At 41.4% G+C, this 27,074-nt stretch overlaps 1 protein-coding gene across 1 annotated transcript in view; it reads right to left on the bottom strand.

Moving 5' to 3' along the window:
* Positions 1–644: 644 nt before the first annotated feature.
* Positions 645–27,074, bottom strand: part of SHC3 (SHC adaptor protein 3) — a 150,891-nt gene continuing 124,461 nt past the window's right edge. Inside the window, exons 10-12 of the mRNA XM_065879112.1 lie at positions 25,824–25,982; positions 22,136–22,431; positions 645–773 (exon numbers count right to left, since the gene is read on the bottom strand). Coding sequence (XP_065735184.1) covers positions 645–773; positions 22,136–22,431; positions 25,824–25,982 — 584 coding nt within the window. The remainder of the gene's footprint in view (positions 774–22,135; positions 22,432–25,823; positions 25,983–27,074) is intronic.

Raw genomic sequence — 27,074 nt, 5'->3', positions numbered from 1 at the left:
AGCACTACCTGAAACAGCTGGAGTAACGCCTACTCTTCAGTGCAGCAGCCCTAATCTCTGGTGCTGGAAACCCCATGCACACAGGTGTGATGCAGGCAGCCTGGGAGGCGTCGCCAAGGACGAGGGACAGCCATGAGGACCAGCACTTCACAGGGCTTTACGTGCAGAGCATAGACAGCATCTTGCCTTATTCTATTACAGTCCCAAGTGTTTATTACCGACCCTCCTGCTGATTCTATTCCCTGTATTGTGCTTAGTAGGTAACACCTTCCCAGTGGACTTTCCCAGTGGAATGGGTCAGCTGAATTAACATTTTGCCCGGACAACTACAGTCAAACTTTGTTTTCATTAAAAACATACAGCACGGAACATCAGTCTTACATCTTTCTTAGTCTTAAAAAATATAAATATAGAGGGATAATTTGTACAGGATGTATAGGTATGTACACCTTTAATATGCACATGAGAATTCAGAACAAGTTTATGAAACTTGCACTTTAGGGAGGCCTTCCTCCTGGGGCTTTTGAACAAAGCTCTGGGCTAGTGGGCAGATGCTTGAGTTCCCATGGCCCAGTACCCATCTACCGGGAAGAAGTGAGCCCTCCTGACTGCAGGTGCAGTGTCGGGACGGGGCAGCTGGCAGGTCACGGGTTCCTCTCCACCGGCTGCTGAAGGCAGAGCTCGCTCCCGGCAGAGACAATGGGCAGACTGTTCTCCAGGTGGTGGTTGATGAGGTCGTTGATACTGTCAAAGATCCTGTCCTTTGTGCGGATCTGTGAGGGTGCAGAGGGAAGGTTAGCACCACCCACAGGCAAAGGAAGGAGAACGCCCCCCCACTGGGAGTCAGAACTGGAGACGCAGCCTCCTTAGCGACCCAGGGTTTCCTTGTGCTTTCAGAGGTGGTGTCTGCTAAGTCCCTGGTCCCTGTCACTGGCCATTATATTCAGTCAGTTCATCTGTCCACCCCTCTGGGACTGAGCCATGGCCTCCCCCACCTTTAGCAACCAGGGGCCGTGGTGAGATCCTCTGCATCCCAACAGCCTCCTCTCTCTGGCTCCCCTCCTGCCCTCATGGGATTCATCCCAGAAACCTCTGTCCTGCACCACCCAGCGGTGTCTGCAGGCTCCCCTGCCCCTGCCACCTGCAGGCCTTTGCCCGGCGGTACTGGCCCAGACAGCTTCTTCCACCTGGGAGCCTAGCTCAGCCTCCAGGTCAGTACCTTCAGGCCCCCGTCCTTCCTCACCACCCCTCCCCAGGCCAGCTGTCAGCATCCTGCGCACCTGCCAGGAAGGAACCCACAGTTGTGAGGAGGGGCTCCAAGTTCCCACTGGAGGGTGACCCTTGCTGGGATGGAGGGGCAGTGCTGCACGTTTCTGGTCACTCAGTTCTAAAGCTTAGTAGGGTGCCTGTCCATGAACTTCTCCTGAATAGATGAAGGCCTGAGATGGGGTGAGGGTGCTGGGTGGCGCTTTGCCTCTTCCCTCTGCACAATAGCCCTGTGCTCTGGTCCCTGAGGGCCACCAGTCCCCCCACCCTGAGCCGGTACACTCACAGTATAGACCACACTTGAAGGAGGCAGTCTGAGTTCTGGCCAGGAGCAGTGTCCAAGCGTGCTCCGGATGCAGCCCCGGGGGCCTACTTCTTTGAGAGGGAACGGAGACGGGGCAGGGAGCAGGCCCCTGGCTGTACCCACTAGTGCTCCAGTCCCATTGATGACCCTCACAATGGGTCTGGGATGCCTGGGTACCCCAACCCCTCTCTCCAGCCTCATTGCTGGGACCCATCCCTCCCTTGGAACAACCAGGGAACAACCATCCCTCCTTCAAGGATCTGAAGGCACATCTATTCTCCTCACTTACTTGTCCCAATATTCTTTCCCCAAGTTATTTTTTTCTTAATTTTATGGAGTATAGTTGATTTAAAATGTTGTGTTAGTTGCTGCTGTACAGCAATATGAGTCAGTTATACATAAACATATATCCACTCTTCTTTAGATTCTTTTCCCATATAGGCCATTACAGAGTACTGAGTAGAGCTTCCTGTGCTATACAGCAGGTCCTTATTGGTTATCTATTTTATATATAATAGTGTGTATATGCAAATCCCAATCTCCCAATTTATCCCTCCCCCCCCTTTCCCCCCTGGTAACCATAAATTTCTTTTCTGCATCTGTGACTCTATTTCTGTTTCATAAATAAGTTATTTGTAACACTTTTTAGATTCCACATATAAGTGCTATCATATGATATTTGCCTTTCTGTGTCTGAATTACTTCACTCAATATGACAATCTCTAGGTCCATCCATCCTTCTCCAAGTTCTTAATCTCACTCTCCTTTCCTAATGTGGCCACCCTTGTTTCTCCCCCTCCATCAACCCACCAATGGGATGTCCATCTCTGGGCCTTCAGTCCCATATCTCATTCTCTCTCTAAATCTATGCTTCAGGTGTGTATATCAGAAGCCCCTGCCCAGGCCATCTGCCCTGGGCTTTAAACTTTTTAAAATTAGGATGCTCTCCTCTCCTGGGTTCCAACTCTGATGTGAGGCTCCTCCCCACCCACCTCTGTAAGCACTGAAGGGGAAGAAACTTCCCAGGCCATGGGGTCCCCTGACTCTTGGGCATTAAGCCTCAGTAAGGGTGTAATCTGATGGGCACATTCAGAAAAAAATCTTTTTGCAAGACTTTCTGGCACCTTTGCATCAAGGTTGTTTAATCCTCCTGGGGCTCCTTAGAATTCCCCACCCAGAAAGACCCCCTGGGTAACACAACAGGCCCCTTCCTTGGATGCTGAAGGCACCCAGGAGCTCAGCTTGAGCCTAGTATTATCGGGGTGTTGCCTTTACATCATTGACTCCTTATTTCCACTTCTTAATGATTAACACTCATTTATGTTCTGGGGCAATAGAGACAGATGAAGAAGGATTTATGTTGGGAAAGTGTCTGGGACAGTGGTCTAAACCTGGGCTCACGCTGGCATCACCTGAGTTGCTCTCAGTAACCCCATGCCTAGGCCAACTTCACCAGGAGCTTGGGATGGGGCCTGGGCACTAGCATGTTGTATGTTCCCTCCATGATTCCAACATGCTGCCAAGCTGAGGACCACTGGTCAGGGTTTTTGTAGTACGTAGGCTGGCCAGTATAAACATGCACACATATAAGCACACAGAAGAGTAAGCCATATAAAGAAATAGGCAGTTTACTTCACTCCTATAAACACTTGCTGAAACTCTGATCTGGCTCCTGCCCAGAGAACTTGCAGCCCACAGAGCCATCTGTGTGGACTCACCTGCCATGTGCTGGAAATGCCAATGGCTGATTTTAAAAGCCCAGCAGCCCAGACAAACCTAGGACAAACTTCTCCAGATACATAAAGGGATTCTGCTACAGTGATGACACATGAATGTTAACCCCATAAAACTACGTTAGGCTTTGCATAGCAAAAAACATATAAAAGTGAGGATGAGAGCTTTTGTTTTAGTTCAATACGCATATATTGAAAATGAAGAAAAATCTGAAATCAATAATCTAAGCTTCCACTTTAGGAAACTAGAGAAGGAAAAGCAAGTTAAGTTCAAGTTAAGTAAAGGGAAAGAAATAATAAAAATTAGGGCAGAAATCAATGAAATTGAAATAGGAAATCAATACAGAAAATCAATGATCCCCAAAGCTAGTTCTTTGAAAAGATAAATAAAATCAGTAATCCTCTAACCAGGCTAAGTAAGAAAAAATGAAAGAAGACACAAATTACTAATATCAGAAGTGAAAGAGGGGTCATCACTACAGATCTCACAGATGTTAAAAGGATAATAAAGGAATATTACAAATAACTTGAAGCTTTCCCAGTAAGACCAGGAACAAGGCAAGGATGTCCCATCTCATTACTCCTTTTCAACATCATAGTGGAAGTCCCAGCTAATGCAACAAGTCAAGAAAAGGAAATAAAATGTATGCTGATTGGAAAGGAAGAAATAAAACTGTCTTTGCTTACAGATGATATGATTGTCTATGAATAAAATCCAAAAAAATCAACAGCAACAACAACCAAAATACAAACAACCAACCAAACATTCCTGGAACTAATAAATGATCGTAGCAAGATTGCAGGATAAGAGGTTACTATACAAAAGTCAGTTGCTTTCCTATGTATAAGCAATGAACAAGTTGAATTTGAAATTAAAAACATAATACTATTTATTGGGTTGGCCAAAAAGCTTGTTTGGGTTTTTCCCAAAACATCTTATGGAAAACTCCAAACAAACTTTTTGGCCAACCCAGTATATTAGCACCCCCAAAATAAAATACTTAGTTATAAATCTAACAAAATATATACACAATTATATGAGGGAAACTACAAAATTATGAGAGAAAGTTTTAAAAACTAAATAAATGAAGATATATTCGGTATTCATGGATTGAAAGACTCAATATTGTCAAGATGTCAGTTCTTCCCAACTTGATCTATAGATTCAATGCAGTCCCAATCAAAATCCCAGCAAGATATTGTGTATATTGACAAACTTATTCTAAAGTTTATAGGGAAAAGCAAAAGACCAAGTGTAGCCAACACAATACCAAAGGAGAAGAATAAAGTTAGAGGACTGATAATACTCAACTTCAAGTTTTACTATAAAGCTTCAGTAATCAAGATAGTGTGGTATTAGTGAAAGAACAGACAAATAGATCAATGGAACAGAATAGAGAGCCCAGAAATAGACCCACACAAATATAGATGACTGATCTTTGACAAAGAAGCAAAGGCAATACAATGGAGTAAATATTGTCTTTTCAACAAATGGTGTTAGAACAGCAAATCGTGCTAGACAACCACATGCAAAAAACTGAACCTAGACACAAACCGTACACTCTTCACAAAAATTGACTCAAAATGGATGATAAACCTAAATGTAAAATGCAAAACTATAAAACTCTTACAAGATAACATAGGAGAAAACCTAGATGACTGTGGGTTTGGTGATGACTTTTTATTTATGATATCAAAGGCATGATCCATGAAAGAAGGAAATGAGAAGCTGGATTTCATTAAAATTAAAAACTTCTGCCCTTCAAATGACACTGTCAAGAGAATGAGAAGACATGCCACAGATGGGAAGGAAATATTTGCAAGAGACATATCTAATAAATAAAATAATATATAATAACAATAAATAATAAAATAATAAGTTTGGACTATTATCCAATACAATATTCTACTATACAAAGAACTCTTAAAACCAACAATAAGAAAACAAACAACCAGACTTAAAAATGGGCCAAATCAAGAATACATAATGGGGAAAAACAGCCTCTTCAATAAACGGTGTTGGGAAAACTGGACATACAAAAGAATCAAACTAGAATACTTTCTCACACCATATACAGAAATAAAATGGATTAAAGACTTAAATGTAAGACCTGAAACCATAAAAATTCTACAAGAAGACCTAGGCAGACACTCTCTGATATCGGTTTTAGCAATAGTTTTTTGGACATGTCTCCTCAGGCAAGGGAAATGTAAGCAAAAATGAACAAATGAGATTACATCGAGCTAAAAAGCTTTTGCACAGTGAAGGGAACTATTGACAACAAAAAAAGGTCACCTATAGAATGGGAGAAGATATTTGCAAATAATAAGCCCAATACAGGGTTAAGATCCAAAATATACAAAAAACTCACACAACTCAACATAAAAAAGAAAAATAACCTGATTAAAAATGGTCAAAGGACCTGAATGGACATTTTTCCAAAGAAGACATACAGATGGCCTGTTGGCCAACCGGCATGGAAAGATGCTCAACATCACTAATCACCACAAAAATGCAAATTAAAACCACAGTGAAACATCACCTCACACCTGTCAGAAGGGCTATTGTCAAAAAGACAAAAAATAACAAGTGTTGACCAGGATGCGAAGAAAAGGGAACCCTCCTACACTGTTGGTGGGAATGTAAATTGATGCAGCCACTGTGGAAAAGCAGCATGGAGATTCCTCAAAAAATTAAAAATAGATTTCCCATGTGATCCAGCAATTCCACCTTACTGTCCTAGCAGTATCTGCAAGGGTGGGAGCAGCAGTGGAGGTGGGAAGTGGTGGGTCAACCTCAGGATGTTAATTTTTGGAGTAGAATATCAGGTTTGGGATCTGAGGGCACAGGAGAGACTGAGTGAAGTCTTTGAGCTCTTCTCACCACTCCCCTTCATTGATTCTGGACGTTTTCTCCATCAAGGTTGACTAAGCCAGATGTGTACATCTGTCAGAAGGGACACCCTATGCCCGGGTTTTGCTCTGTAGTCTGGGCTCTTCACCTTGATGAGCAGTGGAAGAGGGCAGTGGTGGACGTGAGTGCCATGAGGATGGGGTGATGCAGGGGGCAGTCATCCAGGAGGACAAAGGAGAGGACAGCTAAGTTGCAGCCTGGTCTGAGCCACCTGATCACCTCACAGGTGAGCCTCCATGCCCTCGCAGATGTGGGGCTGCTTGATCAGCCCTTTGGAACTCTAACTTTCCAGCAGTATTGGGTTTATGAACTTTTGTTCTAACTGTTCAGAAAGTATAATAATTCCTTGTTGCTTGTATCAACTAGCACAGCAAATTCTACCTTAAAAATAATTTTTTAGGAGTTCTGTAGATGGATAGAATTGTAGTCTCTCTAAATGCAGAACTTTCATCCCAGGAAGATCCTCCGGGGCCCTGCTAGTTCTAAGTGCTCACCTCTGTGAGGCTTCCAGGGTGCCAGCTGATAAGGCACTGCTCAAGAAAGTACCAAAAAAGTCCTAATTCCAGCTTAAAGGAGGAAGGCTGGGGCACTCAATGCATCCCCAAGCTGTCTGACCCTGCAGCACTCACCACCAGCGGCCATGCCAAATGTACTTTGGCGGGGGAGAACCCTGGACCCAGAATGCAAACCCAGGGAGGACAGAGCCATCCCACAAAGCTAACCTGATAACTTTGTGAAAATCTGTGAACACAGAGCAAACTAGGAAGAGAAGAAGCACAGAGTAGCGTGAACAGCATGCTCTCCTGCAAGCCTGCCTGGACTGCTGAGAAGCAGAGGTTGGACGCTCACCTGCGTCCTTACAGGTGAGGCTCAGCCATCCCTTTCCCAGGATAGAAGCTGTGTGCCTTTTGCTCCCTCTAGTGGCTGGCAGAACACACTGGCGAAGAAATTGAACTGAGAGCTGGAAGCTTCCTTCAATATTATCTGGTGTTGCCCTCCCCAAACATTTTCTTCTTAGCCATGAAGCAACCCTGTGACACAAAGCCCCAGGCGGAGGCCCCAAAATGTACAGGCCAGGAAGGATGCGTTCACACCAGACTGTGGTTCTCAGCTTGAGCAGCATCAAAAGCCCCTAGGGTCTTCTGGAAGCACAGACTGCCTGACACCCCCACCCCAAGAGATTCTGACTCAGCAGGTGGAGCCTGAGTATTTGCATTTCTAGCAGGTTCCAGGAGACAGGGGACCCCACTCTGAGAACCACTGGGCGAGAAGAGTACAGCTTGAAGCTCTGTTGGTCTAATTGCATTGTTGACAGGAACGTGACAGTACCTGCCCTGTTCATTCAGCCCCTCCACCCACCCAGTATCAAAACAGAAATGATGGGACATTCTCAAGATGCTCCACTGAGATGTAAACCAGCCGGACCCCAGCGCTTTCCTTCGTCACCCAGCTGGGTGCCAAGCAGCATTCTGTGTGCTTTGTGAACTACCATCGGACCTCCCCCCCAGCCCCCAAGATAACTGTCTGGTGTAGTGACAAGAAGCCAGTTTCAAGCACCTGGGTTCACCTCCCCACCTGTCACCTCCTAATGGTGCCCTTTAGGGCAAGTTACTGACCTCTCTGAGCCTTCATTCCCATGTAAATTTGTTATCATAATAGTCCTACTTCATAGGATTCTCATCAGAAGTAACTGATTAATGTGCATGAAGTCACACAGTGCAGGGCCCCTAGTACATGCTCAGTAAATGTTTGCTGCTCCTGTTTTTCATACCATACTGAGCAGTTTAAACTTACCCTGAAGGCAACGGCCATCCTGGAGAGATTTAGAGCAGGGAATGACATTAGCGGAGCCTCCTGCTGGCAGTGAAGGGTGGGGGGAAATGCACTGACAATCCAGGAAGAGAGGGACCCTTTCAGAGATATTTAGGGGATTGGTCAGTCAGAGAATGTGGAGTGTGAGAGGGAGGTGCTGGTGGCAGAGGCTTGCTGACTGGGCAAGCCATGGGAAGGCATCCAGGGGGCAGCTGGGGTGAGGAGCTGGGAACGATAGGATGATACCTTCCCCTTTAGACGTGGTGGGCTCAAGTTGCCTAGAACACTTATGTGGAGTTGCTCTGTAGGCATTTAGAAATTGTGCATTTAAAAATGGCACATTAAGGGAGTTCCATGGGGGCCTAGTGTTTAGGATTCCAGGCTTTCACTGCCACAACCCGGGTTCAATCTCTGGTTTGGGAACTGAGATCTCACAAGCCACGTGGTGCAACCAAAAAAAAAAAAAAAAATCATGCCTTAAGGAGTACAGTCAATCGATGACAAAATGATTACATTCAGCCCCGTCCAAAGGGTGGCACCAGAACAGGCAAAGCTGTCAGTAGAAGATGTCTCCTGATGAAAACTCTGATTCCACAGGAACAGTTGCACATACAGACCTTCAGCCCTCTGTCTACTGTCTCAGCTTTGGCTGGATCCACTGGAACATCCTCCCACCCCCAAAAGTTCATGCCTGAATGCAACCTAACACAGATAGGATGTAGACTCACCCTGGCCACATTGCCTGGCTTCTTCCAGACTTGAAATTAAGGTGCAGTCCAGGTCCCTCCTAAACCCAATGGCTACAGTGCTGGCTCCACATCAGCCCCTGGTGCTGCAATGCCAAGGGTCATACTTGGAATCTTGCACACCAATTGCTTACGTTTTCCAATTGATGCCTTGCTCCACATGAACACTCATTTTCCATCCAAACTGTAAGCTTGATCATGAATCCCTGCACAGCTGGGATCCTGGAGATCTTCCAATCTCCCCCTCCCACCCCATGGTTTCCCTGACCAGCCACATCCAGGGTGACGGGGACTATTTTGGGCTGCCTGGCTCTGGTTCCTTCTAGGTGTAATGTCCCTTCTTTTTCCAGTTCCAAGGTACTAAGGAGCCTCAATCATCCCCAAGTTTGCCCAAAGTCAGCAAAGTCTGTTTCTGATAATAGAAGAGAAAAAAGTAGAAGTCTGACCACAGTATCCAAAAGGGAAATTCATAGGAAATGTTCACCAATCAGGGTTTCTTCAGAGCCATGCCAGAGAAGCACAGAAATGTTGTGGACACATTAGCTCCAAGCTCCCCTAGGGCATTGGTGTATTTACAGAAAAAAAGGAGGGAAGGTCCCTTACCAAATATTGAGTGGGGAAGATACTAAAATGTACCTATGTGTTTTTACTTCTTTAATTTTGTAATTGTCGATAGAAAATAAAGGTGGGTGAATAGCTGATGTTTTACATCATTAAATGATTCTCTTTTTACAGGAAAGGCATGAGTAAAGAAATTCTAATTTAAAATGTAAGGCTGAGTATAGGCATTGTCTTATCCCATCTTCACCAAACCCAGTGAAATGACAGTAGAGGAATAAACTTCTAAAACAAAAGAGAAGGAGGTGGATTGCCAGTGGATACTGTAACATCAGCACACTGTGGTCTAGCAGAAAAGAGGAAGCCTGTTGAAATAAAAGAGTGAGGAGGAGGGTAGCTTAGAATGTAGAAGGGAGGGCGGATCCTGCAGCTGAGGAGAGCGAGGAGCAATGGTGGGAGGGAGAGCAGTTAGGCTGCCTGGAGAATGCTCCAGAGTAATTTAGCCAGCAGCTCCACCACCCCCTCCTTCCCCTTTGCCTCCTTATAGCCAAACTAGTATTTTGCCTTCAGGGAAGAAGCCAGAGAATGTTTATCCAAAGAAATTAAATAAGACATCTGGGGGAAATTAAGGCTATAGGAGGGTAAAGGTGATTCCAAGTAAAACGCTCCTGGGAGGTACCCAGCGTAAAAGTCCGAGCCCCCTCCTCTCCTTCTCACCCTACAGTCCTCTAATCTGTCATACAACAGCTTCCTTTCACCTAATCCCCTCCAAAATATCCCTACCCCATGCCTCACCCACCACACACACATAATCTCAGTCAGTCTTCAACGCTAATGCCAGGAAAGACTAGAGGGAAAGATACCTAAATGTATTAGAGCAGAGGAGATCCATCCCAGGAAAATCAATCCAGTCTCTTGTTCTTATATATGGCAAGGAAATGTACTGGGCATCTTAAGAATGTCAGTACCATGAAAAGAAAAATCATGATAAGCAAACAAACACCTGACCCCACAAGTTAAGTTGGAAAATAGACAAAATATTTAAAACAACTCATATTAATAACACCAAAAAGTAAAAATGTTCTTCTTCTTTTTAACCATTAAAAAGAACAAGATGCACAATAAAAGTAAAACAATCAGAAGATAACAAATTTTCCTTTAGAAATTAAATATACAATTTGTAAAATTATACATATAATAAGTTTGGAAGATTATCAAGGAAAGCTTTCAGAACATAGAGCAAATTTTCAAAGAACTGGAAACTTGCAGGAAAGAAGAGACAGAAGATCAGTCCAAGAGATCCATCCCCTCAACCAGGTGTTCTAAGGGGAAAGAATAAAGAAGGTAAGAAATTATCAAAGAAATAATATAAGGAAATTGCTCTGACCTAAGAAAAAACAAAAATTTTCAGATGGAAAGGGTTCATCACATCTCTGGAAAAATGAATAAGAAAAGGTACACACAGATTCACGACCACGTCATTGTAGAAGGTAAAGAAAAAATTAAAAATGTCTAGTAGGTAAAGAAAAAGTAATCTACAAAAGATTAAGAATCAGAGCAGCCATGCTACAGCCAACCATAAGGTGAATCAAAGTGACTTCAAAATATATTTTCAGACATGTAAGAATGAGAAAGTTCATGCCCGTGCACATGTTTTGAGGAATAACTCCAATTAAAGTGAGTGAAAACCATAAAAGAGGAAGATATAGTATACACAACAGGCTGAAACTCACCCAGGACTCCAATGAGACTATGTCCTTAGAATAATGGGTTTGCTTTAGTAATCTATTAGTCCACATTAGAACAGAAAATCAGACTGTCTTCATGCATGTTCCAAAAATAGTTGGAATGAGCTGGATAATAGTAATGACATGGTGAGGAAAACTTAGGTCTCTTCTCTCAAGAAGAAGGCAATTAGAAACTTCAATATTAACTTATTTAAAAGTAATTGTATAAAATAATATGAATATAATGTAATGTTGGGCCTAACATAGAAGTGTAATATACGTATAACATATTTGCCAATAACAGTACAAAGGAGGTGGGCAGAGCAAAGCTGCATTAGGCTAGGGAAATAATTTCAGAGGGTAAGGTAATATAACAATGCATTGTTAAGTCTGTAACATTAATATAATAGATTAATATGTATAACAATAATGCCACACTAAGGGGATACATTCTCTGACCAAAATGAAATGAAACTGGGACTCAACAGCAGGAAAAGAATTCAGAAACTCACAAATACATAGAAATTCAAAAAAAAACTCCTACATAATTAATGAGTCAAAGAGATATCAGGAGGGAAATAAGAAAATACTTAAAATAAATGAAAACGAAGACACAACAGACCAAACTTATGAGCTACAGCTATACTTAAGAAATTTATAGCTGTAAATGTCTATATTAAGACAGAAAATATCTCAAATCAATAACATAACCCCTCACTTAAAGACCCTGAAAAAAAGAAGAGTATACTAAACTTAAGGCAAGCAGAAGAAAGAAAATCATAAAGATTAAAGCAGAGATAAACAAAATGGAGAATAGAGAAACAATAGAAAAAAATCAATGAAACCAAAAGTTGGTTCTTTGAAAATGTCAACAAACTTGACAAACCTTTAGCTAGACTGACCAAATTAAAAAACAAAGAAGACTCAAACTACTATACTTAGAAATGAAAAGGGGAACATTTTCCCCATATTATAAAAATAAAAAAGATTATAAGAGAATACCATGGAAAATTTTATGCCAACCAATTTGATATTAGGTGAAATGGACAAATTCTTAGAAAGACACAAACTATCAAAACTGACTCAAGAAGAAATACAAAATCTGAATACACCTATAACAAGTGAAGATATTAAGCATTAAACAGAAGTACCCCAAAAGAAAAGCCCAGGACCAGATAGCTTCACTGCTGAATTCTATCAAATGTTTAAAGAAAAATTAATATAAATTCTTTGGAATTTCTTCCGAAAAGTAGGAGATGAGGGAATACTTCCAAATTCAATCAATGAGGCCAGTAGTACCCTGATACCAAAACCAGACAAAGAAACTACAAGAAAAGAGAACTACAGACTAATATCTCTTATGAATATGGATGCAAAAAATCCTCAACAAAAAGTATTAGCAAACCAAATCCAGAAACGTTTAAAAATAATTATACACTATGACCAAGCAGAATTTATTCCAGGAATGCAAGGTTGGTTTAACATCTGAAAACCGATTGATGGAGTTGAACATATCAATAGAATAAAAAACAAAAATCACATAATTATTTCAATAGGCACATAAAGAGCATTTGACAAAATCCAACACTTTTTCATGTTAAAAGATACTCAAAAAAGTAAAAGGAAATTTACTTAACGTGATAAAGGACATCCACCTAAAACTCACAACATCATACCTAATGGTGAAAGATTGGATGCTTTCCCCTTAAGATAAGTAAAAAGATAAAGACAACCGCTCTTGCCACTTCTATTATTCTATTGGATGTTCTAGCCAGGGCAAATAGTCAATAAAAAGAAATAAAATGCATCCAGATTTGAAAGAAGTAAACTATCTCTATTCACAGATAATATGATCTTATATGTAGAAAACACTAAGGAATCACTAAAAACTACTATTAGAACTAATAAATGAGTTCAGCTAGTTTGCACGATATAAGATTAATACAAACAATTAATTGTAGTTATATACTTACAAAGAACACAATGAGAATGAAATTGAGAAAACAATTGCATTCATGAGTGCATCCAAGAAACAAATATATGGAGAGGAATAAATTTAACAAAGTAAGTGGAAAACTTACACTCTGAAAACTAAAAAAACATTGTCAAAAGAAATTAAAGAAGATCTAGATAAGTGGGAAAACATCCCATGTTAATGGACAGAAGACAGCATTGTTAAGATGGCAATACTCTCTATCCCCCAGTTGATCTGTACATTCAACACACAATTCCTATAAGAAACCCATCTGACTTCTTTGTAAAAATTGGCAAGCTGTTTCTAAAATGTATATAAAATTGTGAGGTTCCCTGAATAGCTAAAACGATCTTGAAAAAGAACAAAGTCAGAGGACTCACTCTCTTTGACTTAAAAACTTACTACTAAGCAACAGTAATCAAGGCAATGTGGTACTGCCACAAAGGTAGACATAGGGATCAACAGAATGGAATTGAGACCCACACATATATGGTCAATCGATTTTCAGCAATGCCAAACATATTCAATGGGGGAAAGAATAGTCTTTTCAACAAAGGATGCTGAGAAAACTGGATATCCACCTGTAAAATAATAAAATCGAAACATTGCCTCACCCCGAATACACAAATTAACTCAAAATGGACCAAAAGCCTAAATGGAAAAGCTAACACTATAAAACTCTTAGAAAAAACAGAGGGATAAATATTCATGAAAAAGACTTTAAAATAACTTGAAGGTGCCTTAAAGATGCTCAAAGAACTAAATAAAGATGTGGAGAAAGTCAAGAAAATGACGTATGCAAATAATAGAAACATCAATAAAACCTATTTAGAAAACCTAAATAGGAACCAAAATGAAACTCTGGAGTGGAAAAGCACAAGACAGAAGAAAGAATCAGGGAGCTTGAAGATAGGACAATTGAAATTTTTGAGTCCTAGGAACAGAAGGAAAAAGATTGAAGAAAAGTGAACAGAGCCTAAAGGACCTGTGGGATACCATAAAATAGATCAACATATGCATTGCTAGAATGCTAGAGGGAGAAGAGGGTAAAAAGAGAAAGACATAGTACTTGAAGAAATAATGACAGAAATTTTCCAAATCTGATTAAATACATGAGTATAAACGTCCAAAAAGCTCAATGAACTCTAATAAGGATGAATATAAAGAGACCAACAAAACTGATCATTAGAGAAATGCAAATCAAAACTACAATGAAATACCATCTCACATCCATTAGGATGGCTGCTATCAAGAAAATAGAGGGCTTCCCTGGTGGAGCAGTGGTTGAGAGTCCACCTGCCGATGCAGGGCACACGGGTTCATGCCCCGGTTCGGGAAGATCCCACATGCCGCAGAGCGGCTGGGCCCGTGAGCCATGGCCGCTGAGCCTGCGCGTCCAGAGCCTGTGCTCCGCAACTGGAGAGGCCACAACAGTGGGAGGCCTGCATACAGAAAAAAAAAAAAAAAAGAAAATAGAAAATAAATGTTGGAGAGGATGTGTAGAAATTGGTACCCTTGTATACTGCTGGTGGGAATGTAAAACGGTGCAGCCACTGTGGAAAAAATATGATAGTTTCTCAAGAAAATATTACAAATGAATTACCATATGATCCAACAAATCCACCTTTGGATATATGCTATAAAAGTCTAAAGTGGGGTCTGGAAGAGATATTGCATACCCATGTTCATAGCATCATTTTTCACAATAGCTAAAACATGGAAGCAACCCAAATATCCATCCACTGATGAATGGATAAGCAAAATGCGATACAATGCGATACATACATATAATGGAATATTGTTTAGCCTTAAAAAGGAAGGAAATTCTGACACATTCTACAATGTGGATGAAACCTGAGGGCATTGTGCTAAGTGAAATAAACCAATTACAAAAAGACAAATACTGTATGATTCCACTTATATGAGGTATACTTAGAGTAGTCAAAATCATAGTTACAGAAAGTAAAATGGTGGATGCCAGGGACTGGGGGTTGGGAATGGGAAGTTATTGTTCAATAGGTATAAAGTTTCAGGTTTGAAAGATGAGAAGGGTTCTGGAGATGGATGGCAGTGGTGGTTGCCTAACTATATAAACATACTTAATATCATTGAACTGTACACTCAAAAAGTAGTTACGATGGTAAATTTTATATTACATATATTTTACCACAATAAAAAGTGAAGAGAAAAAAAAGAAAAGGAAGAAAAAGTAGGCAAAGGATCTGAATAGACATTTCTCCAAAGAAGATACACACATGGCCAATAAGCACATGAAAAAATGCTCAACCTCATTAGTCATCAAGGAAAATGCAAATCAAAACCACAATGGTATACCACTTTACATCCACTAGTATGTCTAGAATCAAAAAGTCAGATAATAACAAGTGTTGGTGATGATATAGAGGAATTGTAACCCTTATACACTGCTGGTTGGAATGTAAAATGGTATAGCTGCTTTGGAAAACCGTCTGGCATTTCATCAAGAGACAAATTATAGAGTTACCATTTGACCTAGCAATCCCACTCTTAGATATATATCCAAGAGAAATGAAACATATGTCCATGCAAAAACTTGTACGTACCATTTATAGCTGCATTATTCACAATAGCCAAGTGCCCATCAACAGACTAATCATAAAATGTGGTATGTCCAAAAATGGAATATTATTCATCCATAAAAAGGAATGGAGTGCTTACACATATTACAGCATGGGTAAGCCTTTAAAACATTATGTTAAGTGAAAGAAGTTAGTCAAAAGTCCACATATTATATAATTCTATTCATACATATGTCCAGAATTGGATAATCTATAGAGACAGAAAATAGCTGAGTGGTTCCTAGGGCTGCGGGATGGGAGGATAGGGAGGTGATAGCTAAATGGTACAGCATGAAAATATTCCAAAATGGATGGTGATGATGGATGCTCGTATCTGCAAATATACTAAAAACCACAGAATTGTACACTTCAAGTGTGTATTATGTAAATTCTGTCCCAACAGAGCTGTTTTTAAAGATCTTTATGTTTACCAGTTCATAGATAATACAAGAGACAAGAAACAAGTTAAATAATGCCACAAGAAAGCAAGGACACAAATCACTACATGGGAAAATCTACAGACAAATGTCCAGTTCACCAAACAAATCAAGGTGTAGAGGGAAACAGAAAGAAAGCTTCTACAGAGTGCGAATCTTAAGAGACATAATGAAATGCATGATGTGGACAATCTATGGATTCTGATTCCAACAAATTTACTATAAAAAGAATATCTTTGAGATAATCAGGAAATTTTGAGTATGTTTAGTAATTAGTTTTGGGTTTTGTTGGCTATAACAATGACATGTTGTTGTTGTTGTTTTAATGTCCTTATTGGTAGGGATGCGTGCTAAGGTAGTTATAGTAGGAATGATAGGAGGCCCAGGATCTGTTATGAAATACTTTGCAAAGCTCCTCTTCCCTTTCCTTTCCTCTCCTTTTCCTTCCTAAGTGAACAAAAAGTCCAAATGCCAAGAAGACAGGTGTCTGTGATGTGGGGGTCACGTAGCCACAATGGCCCCAAGTGGCATCCCAGAGTGCGGGCAGAGTGGGTATGCCCAAGGGCTGGATGGATGGATGGACTGGCACAGGGTGTCAGAAGCATCCATGCCAAGGAGAAGGTTGGGCAGCCCACCATGGAAGTCACAGCCAAGGAGGGGGAGGGCATGTATGTAGGAGGATCGAGCAGTGTGGGTGTCAAAATATGAACAGGGTGAGGAGGGAACCCATGTGGGGACAGTTGGACAGAGGAGTCGAAATCCAGGCTTGATGAGGAAGGTTTCCACATACAAGGAAGTTCATCAAACAAGTAAAAACATTAAGAATAATGGGAGTCAGTTTTCTCATTGTTGGAGAAGGGAGTCCCTTATTTGTTACGGCAGCACAGGCTAGACTGACTGGTACGAAGGGAATTTCAAAATAACAACAGGGCTTTATTAAGTGGAGGGATCAGGGGGCTTTTTGTTTTCTTAATTACCCTGAGAAGAAAATAAAAACCTGATAAATGTGGATGTTGGATGGTTGTCATGGTTTGGTGAGTTCAGGAATGCAAAAGCCCCTGTACACGCTCTCAAACATGCCATAACCTGAGACCACGTTGACGAAGCCCATGGAATACCCAGCAACATGCAGCCGTAGCTTGTTCAAATGCAAGCACAGTGCCCACATCACTTCGCTGGCCCTTCAAGGCCAAAGTGATGAATCAATGATAAATGACTCAGGGAATAATTTTAGACACAGAGGGCTGACTAAATGATTCTGAAAGATGTTGAAAAGAAAAAAAAAGTGCACCAGGCTCCATATCTGAGGCTGTTCCTACAGACCCACTCGCCGGCTTCTTTTCAGCTGCTGTTATCTAGGGTCGGTAGCCTCAGCACCTCTGCAGGAGCTCAAAAGCCCTGTCACAGTGATCCTTGTCACCCACATTTCCAGCATGCCCAGGCGCCCTCGTCTTGAACAATCAGTGCACAGTGGGAAGGCACATAGGTTGGTATACTCTGGAGTAAATTTAGACGTAGAACTGTTTTGCATCCTTATTTATCTGAGTAATCTGTTCTGCCAAGTTTCCGCCTTTATAGTCAGGGACCAACCAATTACCATGAAAATCAGATGAATAAATATTGAAGAGAATGTGTTCATCGTCTATTTTGGTGTCCTCACAGCAAGGAAGTGACATTACGTTTTTAATTAAGTCTTTCATTTCCATTTTCTTTTTCAGCTAAAGCTGTCCTCCATAGGATCAATTAAGCTAGATAATCAGATCCCACAAAAAGCCCCCCAAAAGAACAGTTATTAGTAGGTGTGATTTACAGATTTTCTCAACCATACTGCAAATTTCTCCTCCAAAATTAAAGCTGTAGAGACAGCACAGCTTGGGGTGTTTGGGCTTGCTCAGACACCTGGTCTAACTTCACGTCCTCCTTGTCTTCTACATTATCTTGATACTGGTTCATGAATGTATAATATATTAGTAGTAGTACATATCTTCTGTAAATCATCTTCTTGTCTATAAGAACTGAGTGAACAAAAAAACTAATCGTCTTTGATCTATAAGAGGGTATAATTTAGCTAAATTTTAACTTTAAAAAAATACCTAAAATTTTCAACTGAAATATTCCTATTCTCATAGGATTTCTATTTCCCTCCTATTTTCCTTTAGATAACTGCAACTAATTTAATAGGTAGCCAATGCAAATGGAAAGAACTCTGGACTGAGTCTGTGTAGAAAATCTCACTTGTGACCCCAGGTCACCTTCTTCGGTCCTCAACCTCCTAACCTGAAAAAGCCTGAGGTTGATTTATGTATTCAGTTATCTAATGCTTATCGAACACCAGCTATGTGCCAGGCACTATTCTAGATGGTGGGAAATACTGCAATGAACAAGACTGCTACCCTCTTGGAGATTACAGTCTAGTGGGGGAAACGAAATAATAAACAAATTAGCAAATAAACGAGTGCTTGTTTGTGATAAGTGCTTAAGGGTAAAAATAAATCAGGGTAAAGAAATAGGGGATATCGAGGGGATTCTATTTGAGGTAAAATGGTGGGGGAAGTCTCCTCTGACCTGAGTAAGCCTAGATCATTGTAAGAGGTGTGTATAAACACATAATCTTGACACCCAAACCAGATGAGCACACACAAGAGAAGGAAGCAAAGACAATGAAGACAGATTTCTCTCATGAACTGTGCCTGAAAAATTCTAAAGGAAATATTAGGACTCCAAATCCATGATAACTATGTCAAGACCAAGCAGGGTTTATGCCAGGATGCAACATCAGAAAAATCTACCTGTGTAATTTCCCACATGAATGGACTTTAGGAAAAAAATCGTGGTATTATCTCAAAATCTGCTGAAGAAGCATTTGATAAAGTTCAACACCTATACATGATAAAAGTAGTTGGTCAATTAATATGTATAAATAGGTAATGAGAGCAGAGATTGCCCTTTTAACTGGCTCATGGACATATCCCAGGTGCAAAAAACAATGCCTGGATTAGTTGTCATCCAGTACACATTTGTTGAGTGAATGAATGAATGAAGTCTTTTAGGTTGATAAGGACATCTACCAAAAGCTTACATCATCCTTAAGGGAACAATACCTCAAACATTCCTTCAGGTTGGAAGCTGAACAAGGGCGCCCTCTCCTGGCCAATGCTCAAAGGTGTCCTTTAATGTCTGGGATTGGAAGGCAGGTGAAAAAAATCAGTGTTTGCAATGGCAACGACCGCTGGTCCAGTAAAACGACCACAATCAGCAAAATTTCCAGGCTCAAGATCACACTACTTTCCTCTCCCTGCAGCAACAACTACTGAGAAAAAGTGATCAAAAATAACATACCACTTACAACAAGAACTAAAACTATCCCTAGGAAGTAACCTAACAATGGAAACAGAAGAACTTTCTGAAGAGAATTTTAATATTCTAACAAAAGACATCTTAAAACTAAATAAGTGGAGACATGCCATGTTCATGGAGGTGATGATTTAATATTGAAAAATGTCAGCTCGCCCCAAATTAATCTGTAAATTCAGTGCAAGTCCTATCGAAACCCCAGCACGTATTTTTGGTGACTTGATAAAATGAATCCAAAATCAGTACAAAGAATAAAGGTCTGAGAATAGCTAAGACAACTTATAAAAAGGAGACTCAAGAGGAAGGATGCACACCACCAGATATTAAGACAGTTTAAGGCTGTAATGACTAAAGCAGTATGGAACTTGCACAAGAAACAGACAGTCAAATCAGTAGAACAAAACTGAGAGTCCAGAAACAGACCCATGACACAGAGACTTAGTATGTAATAGAGGGAGCATCACTACCACAGAGAAAAGGTGAATTATTTAGTAAATAGTGATGGGAGAATTGGCTCACTACATGGCCATTTTTAAAATGTTGGGTCCTATCTTATATCATCTTCCAAAGTAACTTCAGTTGGAATTGAAAGGTAAATGTGAAAGACAAACAATAAAGCTAGTAGGAGAAAATATAGAGTACCGTACATCTGTGATTTGTAGGTGAGAAACCTTTTAAAACTCAAAACTATAAAGCATAAAGGGGAAAATTGATGGATTCAGCTACATTCCCCAAAAACAGACTTTTATCTGATGAAGAATGTCACAGACAAAACTATCTGATAGATGAAGATGTGGGAGAGTACATATGGAGATTCTATTGCTGGAATAAACTCAAGAAAACCCAATAAGAAGATTAAAAGAGAAACATGGAGGAAAGATAGGAACATAAAATTTATGGAGAAACCTGTTAAAGTGCAATCAAAGAATTGCACAGCAAACAATGAGACATCACTTCACTCCCCACCCGCACCAGATTAGCAAAACTAGATAGAGAAAGGGTGGGTGTGGGACCCTCACGCTCTGCTGCTGCACTTGTCAGTAGCCCAGCCATTCTGGAAGCAGATGCAACCCCTGATGACATTAAATGTATGTACACCCTATGATCAAACACTCCTGGGATATGCCCCAGAGAGACCATCCCAGGTGCAGGGGAAACAGGCACAAGGTTTGCAGCACCTTCAGTTTTTCAATGTTTCACAAGAGAGCTCAGGAAGTGATGTGCAGATGGTGTACCCAGTGAGCCCCAGATGGCCCACCCAAGTAACAATTCAGTATACGGAAGGCACTACTGACAGATCTTAAAAACATGTACCGAAGGGAAAAAGAAATGATTTGTGGAATAACATCATGTTTGTTTGCAAATTTCTGAAACACACAAACACAAAATATGTATTTTCCCTGGTGTGCATATATGTAAAAAAAATCCACACAACAAAAGAAGGTGAATTGGATATATGTTACATTCATGGGGAGTGGTTGCCCAGCTGGAGAATGGAAGAGAAGAGAAGGTGCGGAGGTCTAGGGAGCTGAGTTGTGCAGGCAACTTAGTCTAGACACCTGAGGCAACAAAGCATCTCAGGTAACACCGCCTCTTTCCCCAAACACACACAGTTAAATTGTGTCCAAGTTCAACTGAAGACTGTCTTCATCCCTACCCGTCAATCAAAAAATGCAATGTCCTTCATAGAGAACAGACTTGCGGTTGCCAAGGGGAAGGGGAGGTTGGGGAGGAAAGGATTAGAAGTTTGGGTTTAGCAGATGCAAACTATTATCTATAGAATGGATAAACAGCAAGGTCCTACTGTATAGCACAAGGAACTATATTCAGTATCCTGTGATAAATCATAATAGAAAAGAATATGAAAACGAATGTATATACATATGCATAACTAAGTCACTTTGCTGTACAGCAGAAATTAACACAACATTGTGAAGCAACTACACTTCAATAAATTTTTTTTTAAATGCAATGTTCTTAACCACTATTGAGATAACTCTACCTGCTGCTTTGTTTTCACTGGATAAAAAAATTTTAAACAACAATCCTGGAATTTACTCAATGGTTAGGCTAAGGTAACTACATTTATTAAACTTAGTAATTCTTGGACTGTGCCAGGGTGAAGTCAAATTTATTTATTGACTGAAAGATGGTATATTCAGTCAACCCCATAGAATTATTCAGACACAACTGTACTGCCAGGAAGTGCCAAAATCACTGTCATGAGGTATTACTTCTCTGGGTGGGAAAGCAAGAGGCTAATTAATAGGAGGCTTACTTACTGCTTCATCACATTTTATAACCTGCAAATAAAAACTGGTGATTCAACTTGTAGAGATATTTGAGGTAAATATTAAAAGCCCAGGAGCCCTGTACTTCTTTGTCCACTATGAACATATCTGAAAGGAAAACTTTCTCAGTTTTTGTATTTATTTTAAAGAACATGAGAATTAAACCTTTCAACCCAGGCCCTGGGGATTTCCAAGTTTTGTAACTTGCACAGGGGGTCCTGACCATGGGCTCCTGTAGCCTGGCTCTGGCCTGAAAGCATAAGTCCTCTGGGCCTGGTCTCCAGGGCCCTGGAGAAGTGACCATCAGGACTCAGCAGGCATATGTGAGTAGAGGAGAGAAAGTGGTCCCCAATGCAGTGACCCAGGGTAGACTGTCGGAGGGAGGTTGCCCAGTGCCGGCCACACTCCGCCCTGTGCTCACCGTGCCTTCTGGGTCCACGAGCAGCAGGTGCTTGGCCTGGCCATTGTGCATGCCAGTGAGGACAAAGGAGCCTGGGTTGGTGGTGCTCTTCCTGACCAGGAAGTCTCCATCTCTCTTCAGTAGCCCCTCTGCCTCCTTCCTGCTCATCTCCCCTTGGTACCAAGGCTCTGCTTTCAGCTCTTCCAGCATCTTAGCATCCGGGGCTCTGGGTGAGACGGGGCTGATGCACTCCACGGAGGCTGCCTTGCTCAACACAGGCCCCAAGGACTGGTTCTTGAGAGCATCTTCAAAAGGTTCTGCCAACAACATTTGCCAGCAACACGTCAATCCCAAGGAGAACAAATGATAAACAGTACAATGTGAGGGCTGGAAATGCAAAGGCAACTTCTACCAGAAAAAAAAGAAGTAGAGAAAAATGACTGGCTGGTAATACAACAAGACTCATCATAACAAGCATTTGAAAGCAAAGCCCAAATCTTGGCATGACTCATTCTGATGAGTCTGCTTTCCCAAGACAGCTGGGCATTGTGTCTTGTGCCAAAGACTCAAGCACACCCTTTGCCTCACTAGTTAGAATGACTCCATTTTTGCACACTGCAAGAGGCCATGAATATTACATGCCATCTACTTTCTCTGGACTATTGGCTAGCCTCTTCAACAAATGTGTTCTCTTCTGAATAAAAACCTGCCAATACCAAAGAAAATACACAAAGGAAAAGACAAGTGGCAAGGTCTTGATTTCATGCAAAACTGAAACCCAGCCCAACAAATGTTTCTTTCAAAATTTTTGTATTAGGTGAATTCTTAAAAGAGAAGAAAACTGACATTTATTGGGTGCCTTTTGTGTGACTTGCCCCAGGCTAGGAGCTCTACCTCCCCTTGATCTTCACTTGTTTCCCTGTAGAAAAAGGCTCTTGTGTGAGTGTTTGAGATTGAGCTTGATTTTATGCTCTTCAGAACATACTTCTCACTGCAGGCCATGGCTCTAAGAGCCACAAATATCAGCGGTAAGAGAAGTCACCAGGCTCATCTAATTAAATCTCAATGTTCGATTTTCAAACAAGGCAATATGTACAACAGCACTCTGAAAAATGTCCACAGTGCCACACAAGTGTGAGGTGTTGTGATGATTATCTAGGACCCCACTGCCAACCTACTACAATGCAAGCACCACAAGAACAAGAATGGTTCTCTCCTGGGCACCGCTACATCCCTCTAGTCCAACATTGTTCCTGGGACATAGTTTGTACCAATAAATATTCAGTGAGTGCTGTAAAATCAGACCAGTTTGCTAAATGTTGGTAGAGAATGGGCAGAAGTGAAGTGAATAAATGAAACCAAAACTAAATCATTTTGACACTTGTTAAATGATTTACAGATTTGGGGCAAAAAAGGGGTTAAAACTATGGGCTAAAATTATGTTTGTAGATTTTCTCTTTTTATTCTACTTTTTCCCTGATTACCTGGAGTAGTTGAAAATTTGTATTCTGTTTCTGTACCATCACCATCATCACCACCATCACCATTACCACAACATCATCATCACCATCATAATCACCATCACCTCAGCCCCACCACTAGCATCAACATCATCACCATCACTATCAACATCATCATCACCATCATCATCATCACCAACACCACTATCACCATCTTATCATTATTATCACCTTCATTACCACCATTACCATCATCACCATCACCATATCATTACCCTCACCACCATCACCACCATCACCACAATCATCAGCATCATCACCACCATCAGTACCATTACCATCACTAACAGCACCACTACCACCATCATTATTTAGCTATAGTGGTTCAAGATAAACACAGAGTGCTAGGTCTACTTTTCCATACTTTTCAATAGATACTAGCCTCTCCAGGACTCTTTATACTTTCGGTTTCCCCTTCTTTAGTTTTGGGAGTAGGAGTAGAAATTGATGGATGAAAAAAGGGAGGTCTGGCTTTCATTTTTCCCATCTCAAACCCCAGCCAAATCTAACTCTCTTCAGGCTCTGGGGCCAAGAGTCACTGGTATATTGACTAAATTAAACAGTGAAAATTGTCTGACCATAAATACAACTACTAAACTGAAGTTGGGAGATATCGTTACAACTGGAGCTACCACTTTGCTCTGCATCTTGAGAAGTTGCTTCATACCTCCTAGGCTATTTCCACATTTTTTTAAATGAAGAGATTAGACTAGATGATTCTACAGTTCTTCTAGCTCTGGTGATTTTTAAAATCAGAATGGGAGTCCAGTGTCCCATTCTGGGGAAAAATAGACTTTTGTTGTCATGGTGCAGCCTGTTTATAAAAACACTCAGCCCTGTCCTAACCCACATACAATAACAGGTATGTATTGTATGTGGTGAACCAGCAGTGAAGTTACCAAACCTCTCTGTTTCCTCCTCTATAAAATGGTAATAATAATAACATCTACCCGTAGGACTATTGCAAAAATTAAATAAAATAATAAGCACCTAGCCATGTGGTAGAAACTCACTAAGTGCTAGTCTCCTCTCCTTCCCTCTTCAACCTGTACAATTCTCAAGGAAATTGAAAAAGAAATTCGGGGATGTAAAGCTGTTTGTGAGCTTGGGAAGCTCTTTCAAAATTCCTTAACAACAATTTACACTTTCATTAATCACAGGTGATTTATTTTTCCCAATCTATATGCCAAACAGAGGTCCATGGTACACATCATACTACAGTGCAATCAACAGGAGTTTGGGGTTACTCTTCTTATCCCGTTTTATTTTTCATCAGAGTACCTGTCACTACCTGTAACACATGGTGGTTATTTAAACTTCATGAGAGTAGGGACTTTGTCTATTTGGTTTTCCTGTATATCCGCAGTAAGTAGACTAGTATTTGACACATGGTAGGTGTTCAGTAGAGAGGAAGAAGGGGAGAGAGAAAGAGAAAAAGTGAGAGGGAAAGTGAGTGTATGTAGGCAAACAAGAGGGTATATTATAATTTCTTGCTTATATGTTAGTCTTGTTCAACAGACTAAGAGCTCTATGAAAACAGAGGCCAAGCCATTTCATCTTGGCATCCTTAAAACTGATACAGTATTTGGCACACAATATCCAATTAATACCTAAGTGAATAAATAAATGAATGCATTTATGTATATCATTTGTCTCAATACGATCTTCAAGAGCAAAGTCAATTATAAAACGGGGGTGGGGGGACTTCCCTGGTGGTCCAGTGGTTAAGAATCCGCCTTCCAATGCAGGAGACGTGGGTTCGATCCCTGGTCGGGGAACTAAGATCCCACATGCCATGGGGCAACTAATCCTGCATGCTGCAACTACTGAACCCGTGTGCTCTGGAGCCCGCATGCCACAACTGGAGAGAAATCCGCATGCCACCACGAAGATCCCATGTGCTGCAACTAAGACCCAACACAGCCAAATAAATTAATTAATTTAAAAAAAAAAAAAGAGGGAAGCTGCTTTGCCTCTGGACTGCAGAGAAGGTTGTAATTCCAAAGCAGGGGTTGGCCAAGTTCAAAGCCTTGAAAAGCTCAATCATAACCCAGAAAAATACAGCTAATCAGTGTCATTCATCAAAACCCCACCAGAAGAAAATTCAGTAATTGCACAGATTTCAAACAAAAGACAATGTAAAAAAACAGCCTCAAAAGAGAAAAATCCAGTGGCAGATGGAAACCCACTCATGTCAAAGAGGTCTTTCCGTGGGCTGCTTTCTGCACTGCTGCCCGCGGCCAGCCCAGCCTGCAGCGGGATGCACTGGGTGTTGACATAGGTGGGGGCTTCTCCCGTAGGGGCCACATGCGATTTCCTTTCCGGCATGCTGTAGATGTCCAAGGACCCTGCAACAAGAAAACAGCCCTCTTTTCTCTTCTGATCATAAAGCTATTCATGTTAAGCTACCCAGTGATTCACAGAAAAGTTCCTTTAGCTCATTCATAAGAAGATCCTTGTTTCAGATGCCCATCCATTAAGTCTCCTCTCTGACCCTCTCACACCCTGTTGTACTCTGCTAGGATGCTCTCCACTCCTTCCTGTCAAAATGGGACCTACTGGCCCAGGATGATGGACGCCATGAAGGTTAGGAGCCTTACCAAGACCCTAGGCGCCTCTGACCCGGGCTGGGGGGAGCCGGGGGGGGGGGCACACCTGCTGCAGAAGCTGCCTCAGCCTCCTCATCCCCTTTACAAAGGACTGAGATCAAAATAACTGAGCAGAAGAACAACAGGCCTTATTTTCATTGTTCTTTTTTTAAGTGTAGGGGAATGCTTCATATGTTAACTCCATTAGAAATGCAGTGCAGGTGCTGCGACCCCATTTTATTAGAAAGTTACTTCCTAATGAATGAGGCACCTTCCTTTTAAAACAGAGTCAGGCTTGTGCCTTCGTGGGACTTCCCAACTGGACCAAGACTCTGTTAAGGCAGGGTCAGGCTGTCCCTGCTCTTGTTGCCTGAGGCGAATGAAGGGTGTCGCCCTGCTTGAGCCACTATCCCATTCTTTGTATGGGATCACTGTTTCTAACAGGCTTCCACAGACACTCTCAAGATCGCCTTGGGCCTGGAGAGAGGTCACCTCTCCAGGTGGTGGGCTGTGGAAGTCAGCTCAATCCAGCTGGCTAGAGTGGGTTCAGGGCTTTGGGAGCTTTCCCAAGAGCCCACTAAAGGACTTTTGGCAACACAACTGTCTCTGGCCTGTAAGCGTGAGAATGCAGGTGTCCTGCGAAAATCCCGTCTCTGGAGAGCATCTCCACAAATTCCTGAGCTGTGTCTACTCCTCTCGCTGGACGTGGTTTCTATGCATCACTGGTCGTTCCTGCGCTACGAGTCGTGGCTTAGTGATGACTATCTTCCATTCAGATGTCTGTATGAACTGCAGACAACTCAGACTGTAAAAACAACTTTACAAACTAATCTTTAAAAAGATCAAAAGCCC

The sequence above is a fragment of the Phocoena phocoena genome, chromosome 6, assembly GCF_963924675.1.
Source record: "Phocoena phocoena chromosome 6, mPhoPho1.1, whole genome shotgun sequence".
Taxonomy (NCBI): Eukaryota; Metazoa; Chordata; class Mammalia; order Artiodactyla; family Phocoenidae; genus Phocoena; species Phocoena phocoena.
Note: the sequence above shows the minus strand (reverse complement) of the source record. Positions and strands in the feature narration are given on the sequence as shown.